The 20,186-nt window shown below is 49.4% G+C and overlaps 1 protein-coding gene across 1 annotated transcript; it reads left to right on the top strand.

Moving 5' to 3' along the window:
* Positions 1–1,625: 1,625 nt before the first annotated feature.
* On the top strand, positions 1,626–3,815 carry LOC130259426 (galanin receptor type 1-like). Its single transcript, XM_056503687.1, has one exon. The coding sequence runs from the start codon at positions 1,626–1,628 to the stop codon at positions 2,952–2,954; it is 1,329 nt and encodes a 442-aa protein (XP_056359662.1). The 3' UTR covers positions 2,955–3,815.
* Positions 3,816–20,186: the final 16,371 nt, after the last annotated feature.

Genomic DNA, 20,186 nt, shown 5'->3' with positions numbered 1-20,186 from the left:
TGTTTGTGTGTGTTCTTGGGGAGCCAAGGGGCTGCGGGGCGTGAGCCGCACCTGCGGGTGCGGGGAGGGGTCTGGGGGTGCAAAGCGTGCGGGGACAGGCAGAGGTGCGGGGGTGAGGAGGGAGCGGGGCTGTGGATGCTCAGGGCACCTGCAGCAAGGTGCGCGCAGCCGAGCGTGTGCGCACAGGGAGTGTGCACAGTGCGCGGGTCTGCAGACGTGCTGCGAGTGTGTGTGGGGTCTGACGGGTTCGTGTGTGTGCGTGAGCGGGGGTCGCGGGACAGGACCCTGTGTGTGTGGCTTTGTGCCTGTGCGGGGTGTGCAGCGTGTGCGGGGCAGTGTGCGGGGCTGTGTGCAGTGTGTGCAGGGCTGTGTGCGGGGTGTGCAGGGTGTGCGGGGTATGCGGGGTGTGCAGGGCTGTGTGCGGGGTGTTCAGGGTGTGCGGGGCTGTGTGCGGGGTGTGCAGGGTGTGCGGGGTGTGCAGGGTGTGCGGGGCTGTGTGCGGGGTGTGCAGTGTGTGCGGGGTGTGCGGGGTGTGCGGGGCTGTGTGCGGGGTGTGCAGCGTGTGCAGGGTGTGCAGGGCTGTGTGCGGGGTGTGCAGGGCTGTGTGCGGGGCTGTGTGCGGGGTGTGCAGCGTGTGCGGGGCTTTGTGCGGGGTGTGCAGGGTGTGCGGGGCTGTGTGCGGGGTGTGCAGTGTGTGCGGGGCTGTGTGCGGGGTGTGCAGGGTGTGCGGGGTGTGCAGGGTGTGCGGGGCTGTGTGCGGGGTGTGCAGGGCTGTGTGCGGGGTGTGCGGGGTGTGCGGGGTGTGCGGGGCTGGCGGTGCGGTGGGTGCGTGGGTGCGAGCACGCGCGTGTGGCAGCGGGTCGGGCGCTGCCGCCGCACACACGCACGGACGGACACGGGGACACACGGACACACACACGGACACACACACGGACACACGCACACATCCACGGCAGAGCTGCCGGCGGGAGGAGCCCGGCCGGCGCTGCCCGCCCTCCGCCCGGTGAGTGCCGCCGCGCCGCCGCGGGACCGCGGGAGAGACGGAGAACCGGGGGAACGGGGGGGAACCGGGGGGAACCGGGGGGAACCGGGGAGAGCAGAGGACCTGGGGGAGCCGCGGCAAGGGTCCGGCAGCGCGGCCGCGGGACGCGCAACTTTCCGGGGAAGGAGAGAGTGAGGGACGGAGGGAGCGGGGGAGTGGCTGCGGACCGGGGCCGGGGCTGCTCTTCGGGGTGCGGGGGGACCGCGGCTCCTTCCCCGTCCTCCCAGCCGAGACTCCGTCTCTCCGCGGCCGGGCAGGGGCTCCCGCCGGTCCCGCCGCTGCTGCCGGACCGGTGCCGGTGCCGGTGCCGGTGCCGGTGCCGGTGCCGGTGCCCGTGTCGGTGCCGCGCTGCCCAGCCCGGCCGCCCCGCGCTACGGCCGCTTCTCAACTAAGTTGCGGATGAGCCACTGCTGGCCCGGCAGCTCCCCGTGAAGGGCCATCGCTGTCCCGAGCCCCCGCTGACCCCCTTCTCCACACCCTCTCTTGCAGGCAGGGCTGATCCCAGCTCGCCATGTCCGGAGCACTGGGAGCAGCGCGGAAGCATCTGCCTCGTTAGCCCAGGCTGCCCGGGGGGGACTCAGCCATGGATTCGTCCCCCCCAGAACCCGGGGCGCCCCCTGACCCTCTGCAGCTCTGGCAGGAGGAGAACCAAACCCAAGGCGGGCTCTGGAATGGCAGCCAGGAGCTGGGTTGGGAAGAGCTGGAGAAGATGCTCTTCCTCTTTGCAAAGGAGCCTGTCACCATCAGCCTCACAGTGATGTACTTGGTGTCCTTTGTGGTGGGCTTCGTGGGCAACATCATGTCCATCAGGGTGCTGACCCGCAAGCGCCGCAGCCGGGTGTCCAGCCTGAGCGCCACCCGCAGCCTCCTCCTCAACCTGGCGGTGTGCGACCTCATGGTGGTGTGCATCTGCATGCCCATCACCGTGGGCAACCTCATCTACAAAGCCTGGGTGTACGGGGACTTCCTGTGCCGGGCAGTGCCCTTCATCCAGGCTGTTTCAGTCTCGGCCAGCGTGCTCAGCCTGACCGTCATCAGCGTGAACCGCTACTACAGCGTGCACAACCCGCTCAACGCCCGCTCCTTCTTCACCCAGAAGAGGATCCTCAGCACCATCCTGGTGGTGTGGTTGCTGTCCTCAGGGATATGCATGCCCCTCATCTTCATGAACAAGCGGGATGAGATCGGGGTGGTGGAGGGCTTGCCCCTGGTGTTCTCCATCTGCAGGGAGATTTGGCCTCAGGAGAGGCTCAAGCAAGCCTACAACTTCCTGCTCTTCTGTGCCCTGTACTGCCTGCCCGTGCTGTTCAACATGGTGATCTGCTTCCTGACGGTGCGGCGGCTGTGGAGCCGCAGCAGCCAGCTGAAGGAGAGCTCCGCCCTGCACCGCTCCCTGCCGGCCTCCAGGCTGAAGATCCGCAGGAAGGTGGCACAGATGGTGGTGGCCCTGGTCCTGCTGTTCGCCATCTCTTGGCTGCCCGTCTACCTGATGGACATCTGGATTGATTTCAACATCCCCAAATCTTTGCAGGATGTGACTCCTTCTCCTTGGATCCTGCAGCTCAGACCTTTTGCTCAGTGGCTTGGCCTCACCAATTCCAGCCTCAACCCTATTTGCTATTGCTTCGTGGGGAACCTCTACAGATCAGCCAAGGAAATGAAGAGCAAATACCACCAAAGGATGGTCTCTCTCTTTAATTTCTCTCTGACTGAAGGGACAACTCATTCCTCAGTCCCAGAGCTGCTCACTTACCGGAGTTCAGTGGAGCCTGCAAGGAAAGGACCCCCCACGACCCCCTCCATGGACAGGAGATGTCAGGGAAGTCATGGCCATAAGAACAAGTGTGGACACTTGAACTCCTGCAAGCCTCCACCTCTGAATACTGTCTCCAGTGAGAACACTTCCTTGTAATTCTGATCAGGAAGTGCTACTCATACCCTCATCTGCATTTAAGGACTCTAGAGATCTTTCTGAACCCAGTATTTAATGATGGAAAAGAGCTTTCTTCTAATAACTCCTGATACCAGTTCAAAAATGCTGTGGCAGGGAAAGAAACAGATAATAAGATAAAAAGATGATGTATTTTAACTCAGATGAAATTTTAAGACAAACTATTTTTGCTGGGGACAACTGGATGTGCAGCCCGTTGCCCAGTCAACAGTCACATAATTAGGCAGATCAAGTTCCCAACGAGTGAGCTCTCCCTGCAGCTCCATCCCTGGATGCAGAGATGCTGTTTGGATACAGCAACGATTTGACTGCTTGCTGCTGCTCACACTTGCTGATGAAGAGCAGTGATAAGAGGCACTCGGTGCTCCAAATCCATCAGTTGTAGTTGCAAGCAGTGAAGAAAAGCTGGAAACAGCATCATAAAAATGATAGTAAATGGAGAATTTCACACACTTTGCCACTTGCTATTTCGTTGTCTGCTTGTACTGTTTCACTCCTCCACGCAAATAAATTCTCCTTATGTGAAGAGACCATGCCAGAAGTGCTAAAGCAACCATCACCATTCCACATTTGGGAATTCAGAACGGATAATGTGGCCTCAGAGGTGATGTAGGAAATGAGACAGGAAAATATTTTTTTGGTTATCAGCCCTCTTTCTTACAGCAGTCCTCCTGCGTGTGGCGTGGAATGAACTGGGCATCTATTAACATGATTTGCACTTGAAAAACCAGCCTTGTTCAGCTGTGTCTGTACCAAACAAAGTCAATGGCATGTGAAAATAAAAATAGAAAGTGGTTTATAGCTAATAAAATCAGAAACAACTAATGCAATGCTGTTTGTCTGGGAAGGAGCGAGTCAAAGTGTTTGCTTTTCCTGAGCATCACAAGTAGGTTAAAACCTATTTCGTCCATCTTCTCCTTTAGAGGAGACTTTGATAAATAAATTGCATACTTTTATTCTGTTAGCATTGAAAGACTCCAGTGAAGCTTGAGCATTCTGTTGTTCTGAGCACTGAATCTGATGCACAAAGGAGACCTTTCTCCTCAAGATCTAAGAGAAAACACATCAGACCAGGCAACAGGTAGGAGGCAAAAAACGTACAATAAAGATCCAAAAGGCTGGAATGATACCAGAGATGAACCCCTTCCCTGCCCAACGCCAGGGGAGAGGGGATGTGCACCATCTCCTGGTGCCAGAAGAGCCCATGCCCAGCTACCTGTGCTCCAGCACCTGGCACAACAGGTTTATCCTCTTAGCAAAGCCAGACTGAACACAGCAGTGTCCCTGCAAGAGGATTTTCAATTTAAAGGAACTCAGGCTTCTGACAACTGGGGGCTTTTTTTTATTATTACTGAAAAAGAGAAGGAAGTTTAAGGAAATCCAAGTTTCATATAATATCCTGCTGCCTTCCAGGGGAACTTTTGTTGGCATAAAAAATAGAGACAAGAAAATAGCCATTCATCCTAACCCTTGTAATGATCACTCAATAGCATTTAATGTTAACAATGATCTGCCTGGGAAGTGAAAGATTCCTCCTTACCAGGCAGTGCCACCCACAATTTGTATTCTCTTTATATGAACGAACAAGACATTATGACTACTTGGATTTATGGCTTTTATGTGTGCTAGAAATGAGAACATCTGCATTTTTGCAGGTGATATAGGAGTGTACCTACTGCCTGATCTTTTAGTAGCTGTGGAGAAATGCCTGTAGAGGTTTTATTTTCTCTTTCAAGGCATATTTTTAGGGCTGGCAAAATGTGTCAGACTGAGGAGCATCAAAAGCTCACTCTGAATGCCCACTGATTCCATGTCTGTAAAAAGATGTTCTCCACCCCCAGACCAAAAGTAACACAATATTGTAACCCCTACATTGCCCTGACCTGTGTATTTAATCCTGCCCTGAATAAACTACAATGAAAGGACCATGCAGGTGCCAGACCAGCTCCATTCCCTGTGGTGACCTGGCTCTGAAAAAGGACAGGATCAAGTGATTCAGTCAAAAATGCAAGATATCCATATTTTAAAATATCCCAGAGGAGGATTTTTTCTCTGAATTCATGAGCTGATGCCTGGGTCCTGCCTGGAAGTCTCTGTACCCTCTATGGAGGCAGAAACACCAGGGACTGTGTTCTCCTGAGTGTACCTGGGCTTTCCCCTCCTGATGCAGTTGCCTGTGCCTTCCTCCAGCCCCACAGCACTCCTGACCGCTGGGATTCACAGTGGCAAAAGTCACTTCCACTAGGCAAGGTTATATCCTCTTCACACTTCTAAATGTATTTTCCAGTTCTGTTCAGTGTCCCTGTTTTCCTATAATAAAGTCGAATTGCTCACTTAACTCCTCTTTGTCTCCTGGGTTGCTTCTTCTCTATCCCCCACACTCCAACCACTTCTCCACTGCCTCTGCAGTGAACTCTCCCCCTGCTTTTCCCTGTTATCACTCTCTGCCTGTGAATTCCCCTCACTCTAATGACCCATTCATGTCTTCACTCCCCTGATGAAAAATCCCTCTGTGCCCTGCTATCTGAATGGCTCCTTTTGTGCTGCAGACACCTGTTTGCTGTGCAGAACGCTGATTTATTCTGCAGGGCTTTACCCAGTGGCTGCCAGGTGGTAATGGATTTTGGTCACTCTCACCCAAGGGTAAATGAGAAGCAGTGACGTCAATGTGGAAGCCACACAGCATCCTGTGAGCTGCTTGGGCTCTGGCAGTGATTTTATTAACCTGAACAGGTCTGTGGAGCTCAGCAGTGCCTGGCTGACTCATCCTGGATCCCAGAGAGGTGAAACCTCAGCATTCAGGGAAGTGGCTTCTTCCCTCTCCTATCTGATAAAAGATCCTTTGATTTAGGGCTGACAAGACCTCTGAGTGTCCTCCAGGCCACACAAGGTTCTTGTTTCAGATGGCAGGTGCTTTGATGGGCGTTCAAGGCACTCCTGGTGCTTCGAGGAGCAGGGAGCAGACACAGCCCTGGCTGCTGAACACGGATGGTTTCTCACAGCAGCTCCAGCTGAACGTCTTGTACTTGGTGTGTGGCTGAGGAAATGGGTTTCTCTCTAAATGTGCCCAGGCAGACTGGAAATGTGAATTTTCAGTGTCTCAAGGACAGTGTTTTCCCACAGCAATGCTGCTAATGCATCTCAGTCCCACTCTTCCCCCATGGGTCTTTCTTCTCTGCTTTGCTGTTTAAATCAATACAGGCATTTTACCACCTTACTGAAATAGGATGTTTAGAAAAACCTTTCTTAGAATCACTGAATCATTTAGGTTGGAAAGGACCTGTAGGATCATGGAGCCCAGCCATTAACCCAGCACTGCCAAACCCCCCTCCAAACCATGTTCCCAAGTGCCACATCTTTGAAATCCCTCCAGGGATGGGGACTCCACCACTGCCCTGGGCAGCTGTGCCAGTGCTTGAATCCATTTGCTGTGGTAAGGACTTACAGGCAGCTGCTGCTCAGTAACCCTCTCTGGCATATTCCATGATCTGTTCTCGTGCTGTCAGTACTGCCTCAAAGACATGACAGGTTTATTTTCTGGGAACCACCAGGGAGATGGAAAAGAGGCAATCTTTCATACCAGGTATCACTGAGGTACATACAATCATCACTGCTACATAGCCTTTGTATGGAGATTGATGAATCACTGCTCCTTATAACAAAATACTGGGGGAAGCCAGTGAAAGGATTGTACAGGATGTGTGAGGGCAAGCAGCACCTCTTCTCACACCATGGCCGCTGCTGGGCTCACAGGCAGAGGAAGTGCTGAGGGCTGAAAGGAATAAAAAGTGTCCAAGAGGACCCTTCACAGCAGAAAAAGCCATCAGCAGCTCTTTAAAAGAGTGATGAAACTCCTGAGCTAGAGCACATTGGGTATATAACCTGCAACTCCCACTCCTTGCTCCTTCCCAGGATGTGCTTCCAGCCATCACTGGGAGCTGGCTGCTGGGCTGGCATTGTTTGATCTATTCAATACCCTTGTTTTTATACCCTTATGAAAAATCCTTCCACATTAAAGAGCAAGGCAAGAGCAGAGGATTATTTCAGACCTGAAATAATTTGATCAAACTCTGCAGGGCACAGTCACCTGGAGGTAGGGCACGTTGATGCTGACACAGCACAGGCTGAGAAATGCTCACTCAGGCACTTTCAGAACAAGAGCTGAGGAGCCCCAGGGGATGGTGCATGGTGCCCCCTCCAGTGCAACACAACTGAATCCACAGATCTATCCCTCTTCTAATATTCACCAGCCCTCTCAAGGGGTCAGCACTTTCACTGCAACATCCCAGAAAGAAGAATGCCCTCCAAAGGGAAACTCCTGCCTGCTGGTATTTTACACATTGTTCTTATGGATGCTGGCATTCAAAATAGGATGGAAGCTGGCTGGCAAGTTATCCACAACACCAGCAGCCTCAGCACAATTGCTCCTGCACTCCCTTCACCACAGCACATCCCACACACAGCAACACCTGAGCTCTCCTGACATGAAGTGCCTGAAAGAACAAGGAGACTGCAGGACTCGTCTGGGTTTCCAGTGTTTTGTGATGCCCTTGCAAAGAATGAGAAAAGTATCACTGTGAATCTTCTAGGAAAAACCAGTGCACCTCAGTTTACATTTTGGATTATATTTGTCATGCAAATAAATCCCTGGCAGCTGCTAGGAGAGCAAATAAAAGAGCAGCTATGAGCAGGTACAACCAAAGAGATGGTGGAGCCCTCTGGGAAACTCAGCCTCCAGGAAAGTACTGCTTGCCTGGCACGTATAGGGATCAAATAAGACTTTCCCAAAATTTCTGGGGATGAATGACTCCTGGTTAGGTCAGCCCAGGGGCACAGGATCTGCAGTAGTTGCTTTCTCTGCCTGCTAAACATCTTTGGGCCAAGTCCTCAGACTCAGAGCTGGCACAACGCAGCTGCAAAGTCAATGCAGCCTCATGGGGGTGAGTGCCACCCCCAGGCTCCTCTGCCACACCCTGAGGGAGGCTCCTGGCTGCCCTGATCTAGGGATTTTTTCCTCCTTTGCTTGAAACAACCAGGAAATATTTTAAAATATTTCAGCACAAAAGATGGATGCAGCACTTGCAGAGAACTTTTTTTCCAAGTGAGGGATCTACACCAGAGTGTTCCTGTTTGGTGTCTTTTGCTGATTGCAAGACACCCCCAGAAGAAATCAGTGCCTGGAGTGCACTGGTGAGGAGCTGGCTCAGGACTGCCTGAGCAGGGGGCACTGATTACCTGGTGATTATCCTCACCCCATGGGGAGAAAGGGAAGTCTCATGGAGCTGCAATGTGACCTTTGATTTTAAACATTTTCTATGCTCAACCTTTTCCTTCTTAACTCGTTGCACTCTAAGACAACTGGTTTATGTTGCACACTGGGAGGTGGGTGAATTATCCAAGGATAATTTATTTTAAAAAATACACGTGAAGTATTTCTGCACATGAAAGATCTGGGAATTAACAACTTGTCCCCACATGCCTTACCCTTGTCCCTGTGAGGTTTTATGGCACTGAGGAGCACAAAACGCTGTGTGCACTGTAGGATAAAATCACCAAACCGAAATCATTCCCTCACCTGGCAGGCATTTCCCATCCACAGCCCTCTGCCAGGTGCTCTGGGGCCAACCTGCAGAGCAGTGAGCAGTGGGCTCCCCCTGCCCCTGCCAGAGGTGGCTGTTCTGTGCCTGGCCAAGCACCTCCAAACAAAAGCACCAGCACCCCTGGGTGTGCAGGCTGCTGCCCCAGGTTCTGCAGAGTCTCTGCCTTTCTTAATTTTCCACTTGAGGTGTTTTCAGCCAACCCCCGCTTTCCTGTCCTCAGCCATTCACCACAAGAATGGAGCTGCTGGATTAAAGGGCTTCATGAATGAGTCTTCAGGCAGATGTATCCCATTACCCAGTGCTCACAAGTCATGGGCTGCTATTTCTTAGTGTGAGGAAGGAAAATGTGGCAAAACATTCAGGAAATAAGCTAAAAGATAAAAAGGGGAAGGAGAGAAACCCAGACAGTGAAATAAAACCATCTTAAGGCAATTACTGGGGGAGAAATAGATCTGCCAAGGATATTAAAGCTCTCATCCACCTGCTAATCTCTTCTGATAAAGGTCTCACTGGCTAAACTAATAACACTATTAAATCTGCTGTAATCAGGAGCAGAGGCAGCCCAAGGATCTCACAAAGTCACATGCCTGAGGGAGACCTTTTCCAGCATGACTGGGCACAACCAGCAGCAGGTAAGGGGTACCTGCACCTGAGCTGCAGCATCCACTGCTGAGGGACTGTGACTCAGTCACCTCCTGGAATTCCTAAGGCTGCATCCAGCCCTTCTGCTTTGTCAGACTGTTCTTCTGGGCTCTGCTAGAATGGGAGCAAACAATAAATCCCTGCACTGTCTCTCAGTACACACTGGTGTTTGGAGTGGGCTGACTCACAAAGCTTCCACAAAGGTGGGATGTTCTCCCGCAGGAGCAAACAGCCAACACAGCCCCCGGCAGAAATGCATCAGGAAAAGGATATGAAATGGCAAAACTTCCCCAAATTCTCACCATAAATCCTCACAGCAGGGGCAAGGCTGCACTCTGCTCCTCTGGGAGTGGAGGGGAAACAGATGGTGGGGGGACAAGCAGCCCTGCAAGGTCCCTGTGCTGAGCTGGAGCATCAGGGAGCAGGTGCAGAGGTGTGTCCACACAGCACGAGACAGTGACCAAGAGTTTGTGCAAAAGCATTTTGGATGTCAGCTCTCCAGCACGGCTCTGACTGCCCAGAGAGGCAGAGATGCAGCTCCTCTGTGGCAGGAGAGTGTGCCCAGGCTCTTTGTTCCCAAAAACATAAAGATCCTGCTCCTCTTTCGTTCCCTCTCCACCACTGTTGGCTTCAGCAGAGTTTCTTCTGGTTCACACCCGCAGGAGATTAGAGTGAAGCACACAGTGAATGAAATACTGCCAAGGTGAGGCTGCTGTCACATCAGCTGCTGTAATTCCATAGCCTTTATGGATCTATTCCTAATTTCCAAGTGAGAGCTGGACCTGGCACCACAGGCTGAGTAAAAAGGTGTCATTTTTATACAGTCAAATTTATATCTGAAATAAATACCACATTAGATCTTTCCAAGAGGTCTGAGCTGCAATGTATTCTTTTCTCTCCCTGTGGAAAGGTGAAATTCTTGCTAATACTTTCATTACCCTCAGGTCTCAAGGCTGGATATGCTTTGGCCATTTGCTTGCTCCACACAGACTGTCAGGGGCCAAAATGGGCAACTGTACCCTCCAGCAATTTGGTGTGAGAGATTTTAAGCCCCTTCCTTGAGGCTGTCTTTTGCAGGGAATGACACAGTCCTGATGATGTGCACCTTCTTACAGCAAAAATTCATACAATGAAGAATAAATAGTTTTTCACCTGTATGGGCTTTTTTTGTAGACTTCAGAAATAAGGAATGCATACATATGAATATACTTCCAATTACAGTGTAAGCATATCAAATTGAAAACACCGTGATCCCTCCAAAAGTTGGTGAATTTTTGTGTGAGCACAGGCTGTGAATGGAAATTTGTGGCTTAACCAAGACCATGTCACACAGCACCAACTGTGTGGATTCAAATGGATCTACAGACACATCCTGGAAGGAAAACACCTACAGCAGCCACGTATCTGCATCTGCAAGCACAGCATGGGAAGACTGAGTAGGATGGGAAAATCTTTGCTCTCAAATAACAAAATGCTCTTTTTGATCTCATCTCCTTAATTCTCTTCCTGAAGTCCAGGCATGACAGCCCAGAAGCCAGAAAGCTGCCAAATTTGTCATGGAAACAGCAGAGCTTTTCTGCAAGGCTCAGTGCCAGAACTGGAAGCCAGAACTCCTAGAAACAGCAAACAACTCTTTCCCAGTCTTTTGCTTCATCAAGCAAGAAGCAAAACTTGGTAAAAGGAGAGGGGCAGTGATGGATGGTGGGGTCTGGAAGTGGTAATGGAGCAGCTCCCCTTCCTCCATACCTACTGCCAGGGAGCCAAGGAGGCACTGCCAGCACATGTGGAAATCTCCTCATTCAGGCTGGCTTGGCTGCAAAGGTACAACCAGACAGCAAGACCTTAAATTTCTTATCTTCAGACTTGAAGCTGCCAAACCAGAGGCAATCCTTGCTGCCTGCTCTTGTACACAGAAATAAGGGCCATAACCCATGGGCTCCTCTCATGCTGGCAATTAGAAGTGGCTGGAGGAAAGTCCCAGGGCGCAGCATTTTCTGATGAAGGTGTGTATCCTGCCCCATGGGAGCAGAGATGTGCAGTGCTGCTGGGAGAACTCAGGAGTGGGAAAGAGAAAAGCAGTGTTTCATTTGTGCTGATAAGCTTCAGCATGTTTTGTCCAGCAGCCTTTGCCCATGGGAAATGTTTTGATAGATTATTGTTGTGGGGTTCGTTGGGGCTTTTTTTTTTTTTTTTTTTCCAAGTCCCTTTCTCAACTGTGAGAAAAGCTAAGAATTTCAATTTTTTTCTCCTTGGCATGCTGTGCTGGATAAGAGAAATCTGCAAACAAAGGGGTGAGATGATGGAGTGCAACCCTGAAACAACCGAGAGCTGGACACAGAGTTGAAAACAATAAACAAGATTGTGAAGTAGCAAGAAGGTACCACAGGTGAGCACTTCTGCTAGGAGGAGCTGCTCAAGAACCAAACCACCAACACAGGGAGCACACAAATTTTTTTTATTTTATATGTCTGTCCTCTTACTGTGGGATGATCTGCTGTCCACACAGGGGATGGGGAGCACAACTGCCCCTGCCAGTCCCTGCTGTCCCTTCCATTGCCTCTCAAATGGAAAATGGTCCCCATGCCTCCCTTGTTCCCTCAGTCCTGCATCCTCGAGGAGGTGCCAGGAGCCTGGTGCCACAACTCCACAGCCCATGGCTTCTGTCCAGGAAAGAGGGGCTGGAGCCACACAGGCTCCACTGCACGGACTGCACCTTGCCAGGGAATGGGATCTGCATGGGTTTGAAAGCATGGCTATTTAATTGGTCCTTTCTTTGTTCCTATTTTTATTGCTAGCCATTTAAATTATACAAATGAGGTTTTCTCTTGTTTCATCCCCAGAGAGACAATGAATTAAACAGAACATTAAAATATAATCACGGAAACTCTCTCATATATATTTATAATGTCAGAATTGCTGGCATTAATGCAGAAGTGGTTTCTTCACACTTATCTCTTCTCACTGTTTCTATATCCAAAATATACAGCACACAAAAGATAAACACATTAAACTGCCCAGCCATTAACATATCTGCCATCCAGAAACAAATGCAAGGAACAAATTTACAAGGAAAAGCCACTGAAGGAGACAAACAATTACAATTACAGTGATGTGTCTCCACCACTGTCTGATCATTAAGGATGATGATAAGAGAAGTGTCATTCCAAAGACTCTGGTATTTGGGGGCTGTTTCCATTGTGAAAAACACCAAGAAGAGAAAAAAAAGTAAGGTGGAAAACCCACAGTGGCCCAGAGCAAATGGACTGGTTTGCAACCAAATACTGGGGGACAACAGGTACAGAAGGCAGGACTTAGCCCACATTTTAGATAGTTACATCCAAAATACTTCTCATTTTAGAGAGAATCAAGACAACCTCAACCACATATTCCAGGAGAGGGGTGTAGGAAAGGGTGAGGGTGCTCAGAGCTTCTCAGCACCAGCAGGCAGAACAGCCACCACCTGCTCCAGCCCCTCTGTCACTCTCGAGCTCCTGGAGAAATGCTCAGCCCCATCTCAGCCAGTTTGGTGCTGCTTTCCCAGCCCAAGCTCTGCCCTGGAAAGGTGCCACAGTCAGGATGCCTCCCCAAGGGCTGTGAGGTGTGGCAGAGGGTGTCACAGCCACCAGCAGCAGTGGATTCTGTGGGGTCTCCATCGAAATGATCACTGAAGTGATGGAAACCCACCTCTGCTTTGCTAGAGCCTCACTCCCTTCTCGTATTCCCCTTGCCTGACTGCTTTTCCAGGGGAGGGATTACTGCAGCTTTATCCCAGGCTGGGAAGAGTCCAGCCTGGTGTATCTAATCAAGGAGCCAGTCCTTGTGCTCCAAGCACCAAAACAGAGACACAAACCCTCTGGCACGCACTGCTCAGCTGGGGCACCCCTGCACCCCCAGGAGCAGCCCAACACTGCACAGCTTTCCTTCTGAGCCCCTGGAATTCTCTCCAGCACACCAGCACATAATAATCTGCCTTATTAAGAATCCCTCAGCCTCCAGATCCCATTTTGGACTGATGCTTTACTCCTGTTTGTAGGTGGCCAATGCCTGCTTGATTTGTGAGCACCCCTGAACCGCTCACCAATTCAATCAAGTGTCCTTGTGGGAATCACTCCCACAGTCACACCAACCCAGAGGGAGGTTGCAAGGAATGACCAGCCACAAAAAGCTGACCCTCTGCATCAATAACTGGTGCTGCTAAAGCTGACTCCTTGGACATTAGTGAGATTGACTGCTGCTCCCCAGCAGGTGCATTGATGCCAAGTGCACCTTGAGTATGTATTAGCAGTAAGTTACTGTTGGTACCTCTTAGCTTCTTCCATCAAAAAGCAATCACCCTCCTCTCTTTCCCCATGGCAACCAGGGTTTAGTAATCACCTCATCACCTATTCCAAACTGAGGCTGTAAAACATGTTCTCAAAGACTGAAAGCTCCAGTCTTTATTAAATTGCAAGTATTTGTTACTCACTCAGAAAAAGCATCTTCCAGGCTGCATGTGGATAAATGTTCCCTTCTCTGGTTTGAAGTATAGTGGGATGAGAAGGGCAGAGAAAGTAAATATTTAAACAGCCTGCAAAAGGAAAGCCATGCTTTGAGACACAGGAAACCAAATGTTCCACAGGTGAAACTTCCAAGAAAAACACAAAGGACCAGGAATTAAGTATTGCATTTTACCCACAGGGGAGACTTCTCTCATATCTCCTTTTCTGGCTTTTGCAGACAAGTTGACAGCCTGAATTATCAAAGCATTTGTGCTACACAGGAGGGAATCTCATTTGGGGGCTGGTGCAGCAGAAGACATTCAAGATGGAAATGGAGCTCACCATTTGTTCCTTTGCTGCCAGCTCTGGTTACAACAAATGAGTTTCTAAAACCTCCAGCCTGGCCAGGAACAGAGCCACCAGTGGATCCCTCACTTGCAAATGTGCTGCTAAGGGGGTAGAAAATAAAGAGCAAAGATTCTCAAGACGTGACCGAAGGTGATGAGCACTCACTCACTCCTAACAGTTCTTATCCAAAACCACTTGTTTCACAGGAGTTTTCTAACAATAGATTCTGTCCCAATGAAAAAATCTGAGCACCGAATTTTACTCAAAAAAACTTGAAAAGCCGGCGACATTATATAAATTAAAAAATGAATGATCACAGTTTAGGCTTTTTTTTTTCCTAGAGATTTGTACAGTAGAAATGATGCTAATTAGATGTCATGATGAAAATAGGGAAAAATTAAATTATACACGTTTTCTGTGACAATATCCAAAGCCTGGGGGAAAAACTCTTTGTAGTGGTGGAAGGAAGGAATTATGCTGGATCCTAAGATATGTGCAGTGATTGAAGCAAACTTAAAACACCTCCGACAAGAAACTGCTCATGTAAATGTGCTACTTGGTGGCACCATCTACTGGGTGTCACAGAAACAGCTGAGACACGGGGGAACTGGAGTCAGAGCCATTTGCTGTGCCCAGCAGACAGACAGAGAGCTGAACAAGGTCAGGGCATGGGGCTGCCAGGGCATAGGATGTGCAAAAGCACCTGCAAAATCCAGAGGGACTGTTTTCCATAGACTCTCTTTTCCTGTAGTCTTCAAAGAAAATAGCAAAGGGTACCTGTACTGTCATTCTGGTGAGAACACATGGATCCCAGGCTAGAGTCCAACTAGGAAATTCTGTGTGCACGGTTCTCCTCCCTCTTCCAAGACATATAAACCTAAGAGAACTTCCAAAGAGAAACGTTAAGTAACTGGTTTTGAACTGTCTCTCTTTCAATCTCTTTCAAAACAGAGAGGACAGGATGTGGAGCCAACTCAGAAGAAAGGTTTGACTCCCAGCCTGCACAATGCCTTCAACAAGAATGAAGGCACTTCACAGAAGTCTCTGCCAGACTCACCCTCAGCTGGTGGTGACCCATCCCTGTGCTCTTTGGTGGCCCATCTTGGGCACACATGAAATCACACAACCCCTCCACCATGCCAGGGGCTGGCCTCCCATGCCCTACTGCCCCACATCCCCAGGGTCAGCTTGGATTTCCAATAAAAATTGGATTTCCTCCTCCCGAGCCCTGATCTCCCAGCTACTCATGGAGTTCACCTCTGCTCTCTTTAAAGCACCTTCCATCAACAGGAACAGACCTCACAGCATCCAAATAAAGAATTCACATTCTTAATATTTTCCTTCCGCTTTTGATAGATTATATAAAGATTTCCCAAACACTCACACCTTGTTCCTAGAGAATTACATGCTGTGCTAGTCACAGAGTAAGATAAAGTCATGAGCAATTGTAAGAAGATGATGCCAATTTGGCATGGCCCTCTGGTAAATTGCTTAACACTAATCCAAGTTTTTCACAAACCTGTTTTCAGATAAGTGCCCAAAACACATGATTACCTGGATCCATCACAGATTCTGCAGCTCTTGGAGGACTAATACACTTCTACATATAACAGCTGGCCCAGAGATCCTTAGGATGATATAAAATTAATAGAAGTCATGCTTTTTCCTGTGTCTGCTGCTGGAATGTGGTATCTCATCAGACCTAATGAAAGCTATTAGTACTTCCATGCCCCAGGTTTTGTTGACAGCTGGGTGTGTTATTGTGCACTAGAGACACTCCAGTTACATGATAGTGGGCTCTGGAATATCTGAAATGGATGGAATGGATCCAAATTCATTGGATTTTGTCTTGTTGCAGCTCTGTAGGAAGCAGCCCAGGATTCCTAGCCCTTACCTGAATTGCACCATTCCGTAAGCAAACACATTTAAAGAGTAATGACAAATTAAAAACCAGCTTGAAAATAACCCAGCATTAAAATTGTTGGCTCTCTGGACTCTATAAAGACCATTTAATGTAATTCCCTTTCTTCCTTAACATAGCCCAGACACAGGCAAATTGAGAGCTTTGGTTTTTTTTAGGATGCAGCTTTGAAGCCTGGCTGATGGCTCAGCAGAATCAGTGCCCTGCATCCCACGCCTGCTCACATCAAGACTTCAACACCATGTCTCAAGGACAAAAAAAGGGGATTTCCACAGGGAATTGTGATGTAACAGAATATATAAAAGAATAGAAGCTGTTGATTGCCTTTATGATGACCTGGTGAGATACTGGAATGTTCATTCCATATAAATGGAACTTAAATTATTTATAGATGAGCTCCTTCAACCATCAATTTTTGTGAGACATGAGGGAATTCTAAATTTCACCACTTTTTCCCAGCTGCAGATAAAAACAATCTGGAAAAGATTTTCTGATGACTTCATGGTGATTGGGAACTGCAGTTTCTTCCTCATGCACTAGTTTGGAGTCTGTCATAGGTCAGAGACATGGATATTGTTACTTACATCAACTTTCACTTATGGTGAGAAAGGCCTTATCTCTGCCCTGACCAAGACTCCTCTGACACATGAGCTTTTAAAGCAAACAGCAAAACTGGATTTTGATGACCTTTAAACTTGAACAGTAATTTTTTTGAAAAGCATGTAGCAGTGGTTCTATATTTGTTCCAGACATTGATGATGACTGTGTTTTATAACAATTTATTTCTATTTTTAAGCCCATCAGAAGGATATTAGTTGAGAGGATTCGTGTATCTGCTGCAGTGATACTTTGGTACTTTGTTCTCAAGATAAATAGATAGGAGTAAGCTGAGCTCCACAGAGCTGCATTTCACAAACTAGGGGAATATCAAAAAATAACTTGTGAGAGCACTTGCTGAAGATGCTGTTTATCAGTTGCTGCAGAACCACAACAGAACATGGTTTAGTAATACATGCTTTATAATACCAATCGATAAAGTCATTGAAATATTGAAGGCATTTCTTTCATGTTTTTCTTTTCATTAGAAATTCATATTAGACATTAGACACATTCTTTTAAAACACTTTTTAAAAAATGATACAAAGCCTTTTCCCTCTCCTGTCTTATCTCAGCCCCTTTGTATGTGTCGGGTTCTTAGAGCACAGAGCACTTAGAAGCCATTAGTCACCTATTGGCATATTTAGGAGGCTGGTGGCTTTGAAAATCTGATCCTTGTGAGCTCAAACTGCTTGGTCACATCAGGTGCAAGCCACACCAGATTACTTGGCAGCACAAATGCAAAGTGACAGAAGGATGTGGACACAGTTGCCTGTCCTTGCTGCTGAAGCAGCCGTGGTGCTCGATACCATGACGATGCTGGCTGCAGTCAGAGTTGGGCAGACTGGCCCCTGAGATGGCAAAACACCACCTGGGTGTCTGCCTCCCCAGGACCATCCTCCAGACACAGGCAGGATGCCTGTGATAGGATTCTTTAGCACAGGACTTTCTCTCCTAATCAGCTCCTGGCTACAAAAAGCACCAAGTCATTGCCCAGGCAATGTCTGCAAGTCTGTCCTCCTCAGTTTCCAAGTGCTGTTTTAAGGCTGCCCCTCACAGCAGCAGGAATTCTCCTCTGACAGTGGCTTTCCAGTCTCCCTTTCTCAGTGAAACCTGGTGATGGGTGAGAAATGCCAAATGCCCATGTCAGAAGCTGCTGGAGGTGCTGCTCATCCCCTGTCTGCAGGGCACCTGGCAGGTGAGAGCTGCCACAGTGACTGTAAATCAGATGCTCTGGAGGCTTTGCTTACTGGGAGTCTTCAGCTCCATCTCTGCCTTCTGCCTTCTCCCCTTTCTCCCCTAAACTGGCATTTCTCATCATCAGCAACCTCCCATAGCAATGAGACAGAGAGGGAGAGGGACAGAGAGAATCCATGGTGGATCTTGCTTCCCAGCTGATGTTATTTGGCTTCCAGGCAGGCAGGGAGTTTGCTCTGGGCTCAGGTCTGTCTGGGTCAGTAGTGTCATTGTCCCCTTGTTATTTGACAAACCTCCAGCCCACTATGCACAGACTTGTCCTGGTCATCTCCAGAGCAGGGGAACAGCAGTGAGATGTGCTCTCAGCCAGCTGGAAATAGGGCAGAGATCTCCTTCTCCTTCTCCTTCTCCTTCTCCTTCTCCTTCTCCTTCTCCTTCTCCTTCTCCTTCTCCTTCTCCTTCTCCTTCTCAGCTCCACCAGCAGCCCCAAATCTACAAAACACCTGGACAGCAGGAGCAAGCTGCTCTCTGAAGGATGAGAGAACCAAGACAGATCCAAAGAGCAGCTTTTTGCTCCTATCCTTTCTTCACTCTTTCCAGCACCACCTTTTCAGAGGTGCAACAGGGATGATAGCACTGGAACAATTCTAGAGTTGGAACCTATTGTCAGAATTGAGATACCAATATGCTCTGTTGCCTGACCCATCAAAATTCCTAAATCTAGGCTCCTGCATCACTTTGTCTTCCTAAAATATTTATGGTGTCCCAAAAACGTGCTGGTGCTTTTGCCTCCCCAAGGTGCAGACGGATGAGATTTCCCAGCCGGGCACTAGGTGGCAAAACATCCCGAGAAAGGGAATTTCCCACCTCGGCTCTTTAGGAAGGGGCTGCGGGATTTTTGGAGAGTGTTTCAAGCGCAGCTGAATATGCAGAAGTTGCAAATGCGAGCGCACAGAGCCCGGCGGGGAGAGAGAGAGGAGGTGATTTGTATTCCTGTCCTACCTTTGGGCACAAGTATTTGCGTACGAGCGTCTGAGGCTGTTTCCTCCTCTGCTGCTCTCCCGCTGACAGATTGTGGCCGTAGAGCTTCAAATATGCAAACCCCGACCCCGCTGAGGGCAGAGCCACTTTTTTGTGTTTGCAGAGATGCGCTGGCTCCTTGTGACAGGCAGGGCAAAGCGAACGTGCAGGGATGTCTGCGCCCTTCAGCCCTGGCACCACTGCCATCCTCCCCTTCTGGCAGCTCCAAAACAGAGAACTGGCCATTTCATAGGATCTTAGACTGGTTTGGGTCAGAAAGGACTTTAAATATTGTCTAGTTCCAGCCCCACGCCATGGGGAGGCTGCCACACGCTGGATCATGTTGCTCAGGGCATCTGTCAAACATTCCCATGGATGGGCATCCACAGCCTCTCTGGGCACCCTCTGCCAAACATTTTGGCAGTGTGGCTCCCCCCACACCTCTCTTTGCTGTGTGACTTCCCTCCTCCTCCTCTCATGTGCTCTTTGTGGTGGAAAAGGTGCAGATGTTGCATTCACTGAGGGGCTGGAATCCTGTGTCCTTTATTTGCCAGGTTCTGCCCTCTGTCATTCAGTGCTTTGCCCAGATGCAGAGTTCAGAGCAGATAGATGAAAGCCACTTGCCCTGAAAAGAGACAGGTCCTCAGCTCCTTGCCCTTATGATTCCCTGCTGGCAAGTGCCATCTTTTTAACCACCTTTTTACTCCACAGGGACCAAGAGATCAGCTGCAAAGAGCTGTCACTCATTTTGGCCTTCCCTGCCCAAAGCTCTCCTTCCCCAGCTGTAAAACATCCTGCACTGGGCTCTGTGGCAGGTGGGATCTGGGAGGAACTGACAGATACTTGACCTCAAAAGCTGCTTTTTCCTCTTCTTGCAGCTCTCAGGACATGAATTCCCACAGGGACCTCTCCTGACTCTGCTCTTCCACAGCCCCTCTGCTCAAAGGCCCTGCAGCAATTTGAGGTGCTGATTTTGCAGATCACAGAGGCAATACTGGCCAATGTGGGTGACACCAGGCAGGGTCCAGCTCTCCAAATCCTAATGCTCTGCATTTCTGGTAACATGTAGGGATGCAGACATCCCTGCTGCCTTGCTCCAGGGAAGCTGGACTGGAAGAAAAAAGCAACTGGGACCATCATCAAGGAGGAGATGTGGGGGGATTTGGGGACCCAGGGGGCCTGAGCTGTGTCAGAGCAGTGGGCACCCTCAGCCTGGTGGAGCACCTTAATCCTGGGTGAAGGTATCAGAAAGGGATGCTTTGCCAGCTCCACAGGCTGGCAAACAGGAGGGGAAAATGTCCTGAAAGCTACAACTTCCTGAGCATGTTCTCTGTCTGGAATCTGCCTGCAAAACAACTCAAATTTCTCAAAGGGGTTCATTATTCACAAC

The sequence above is a fragment of the Oenanthe melanoleuca genome, chromosome 14 (assembly GCF_029582105.1).
Source record: "Oenanthe melanoleuca isolate GR-GAL-2019-014 chromosome 14, OMel1.0, whole genome shotgun sequence".
NCBI lineage: Eukaryota > Metazoa > Chordata > Aves > Passeriformes > Muscicapidae > Oenanthe > Oenanthe melanoleuca.
This window is presented reverse-complemented; position numbering and strand designations above follow the sequence as displayed.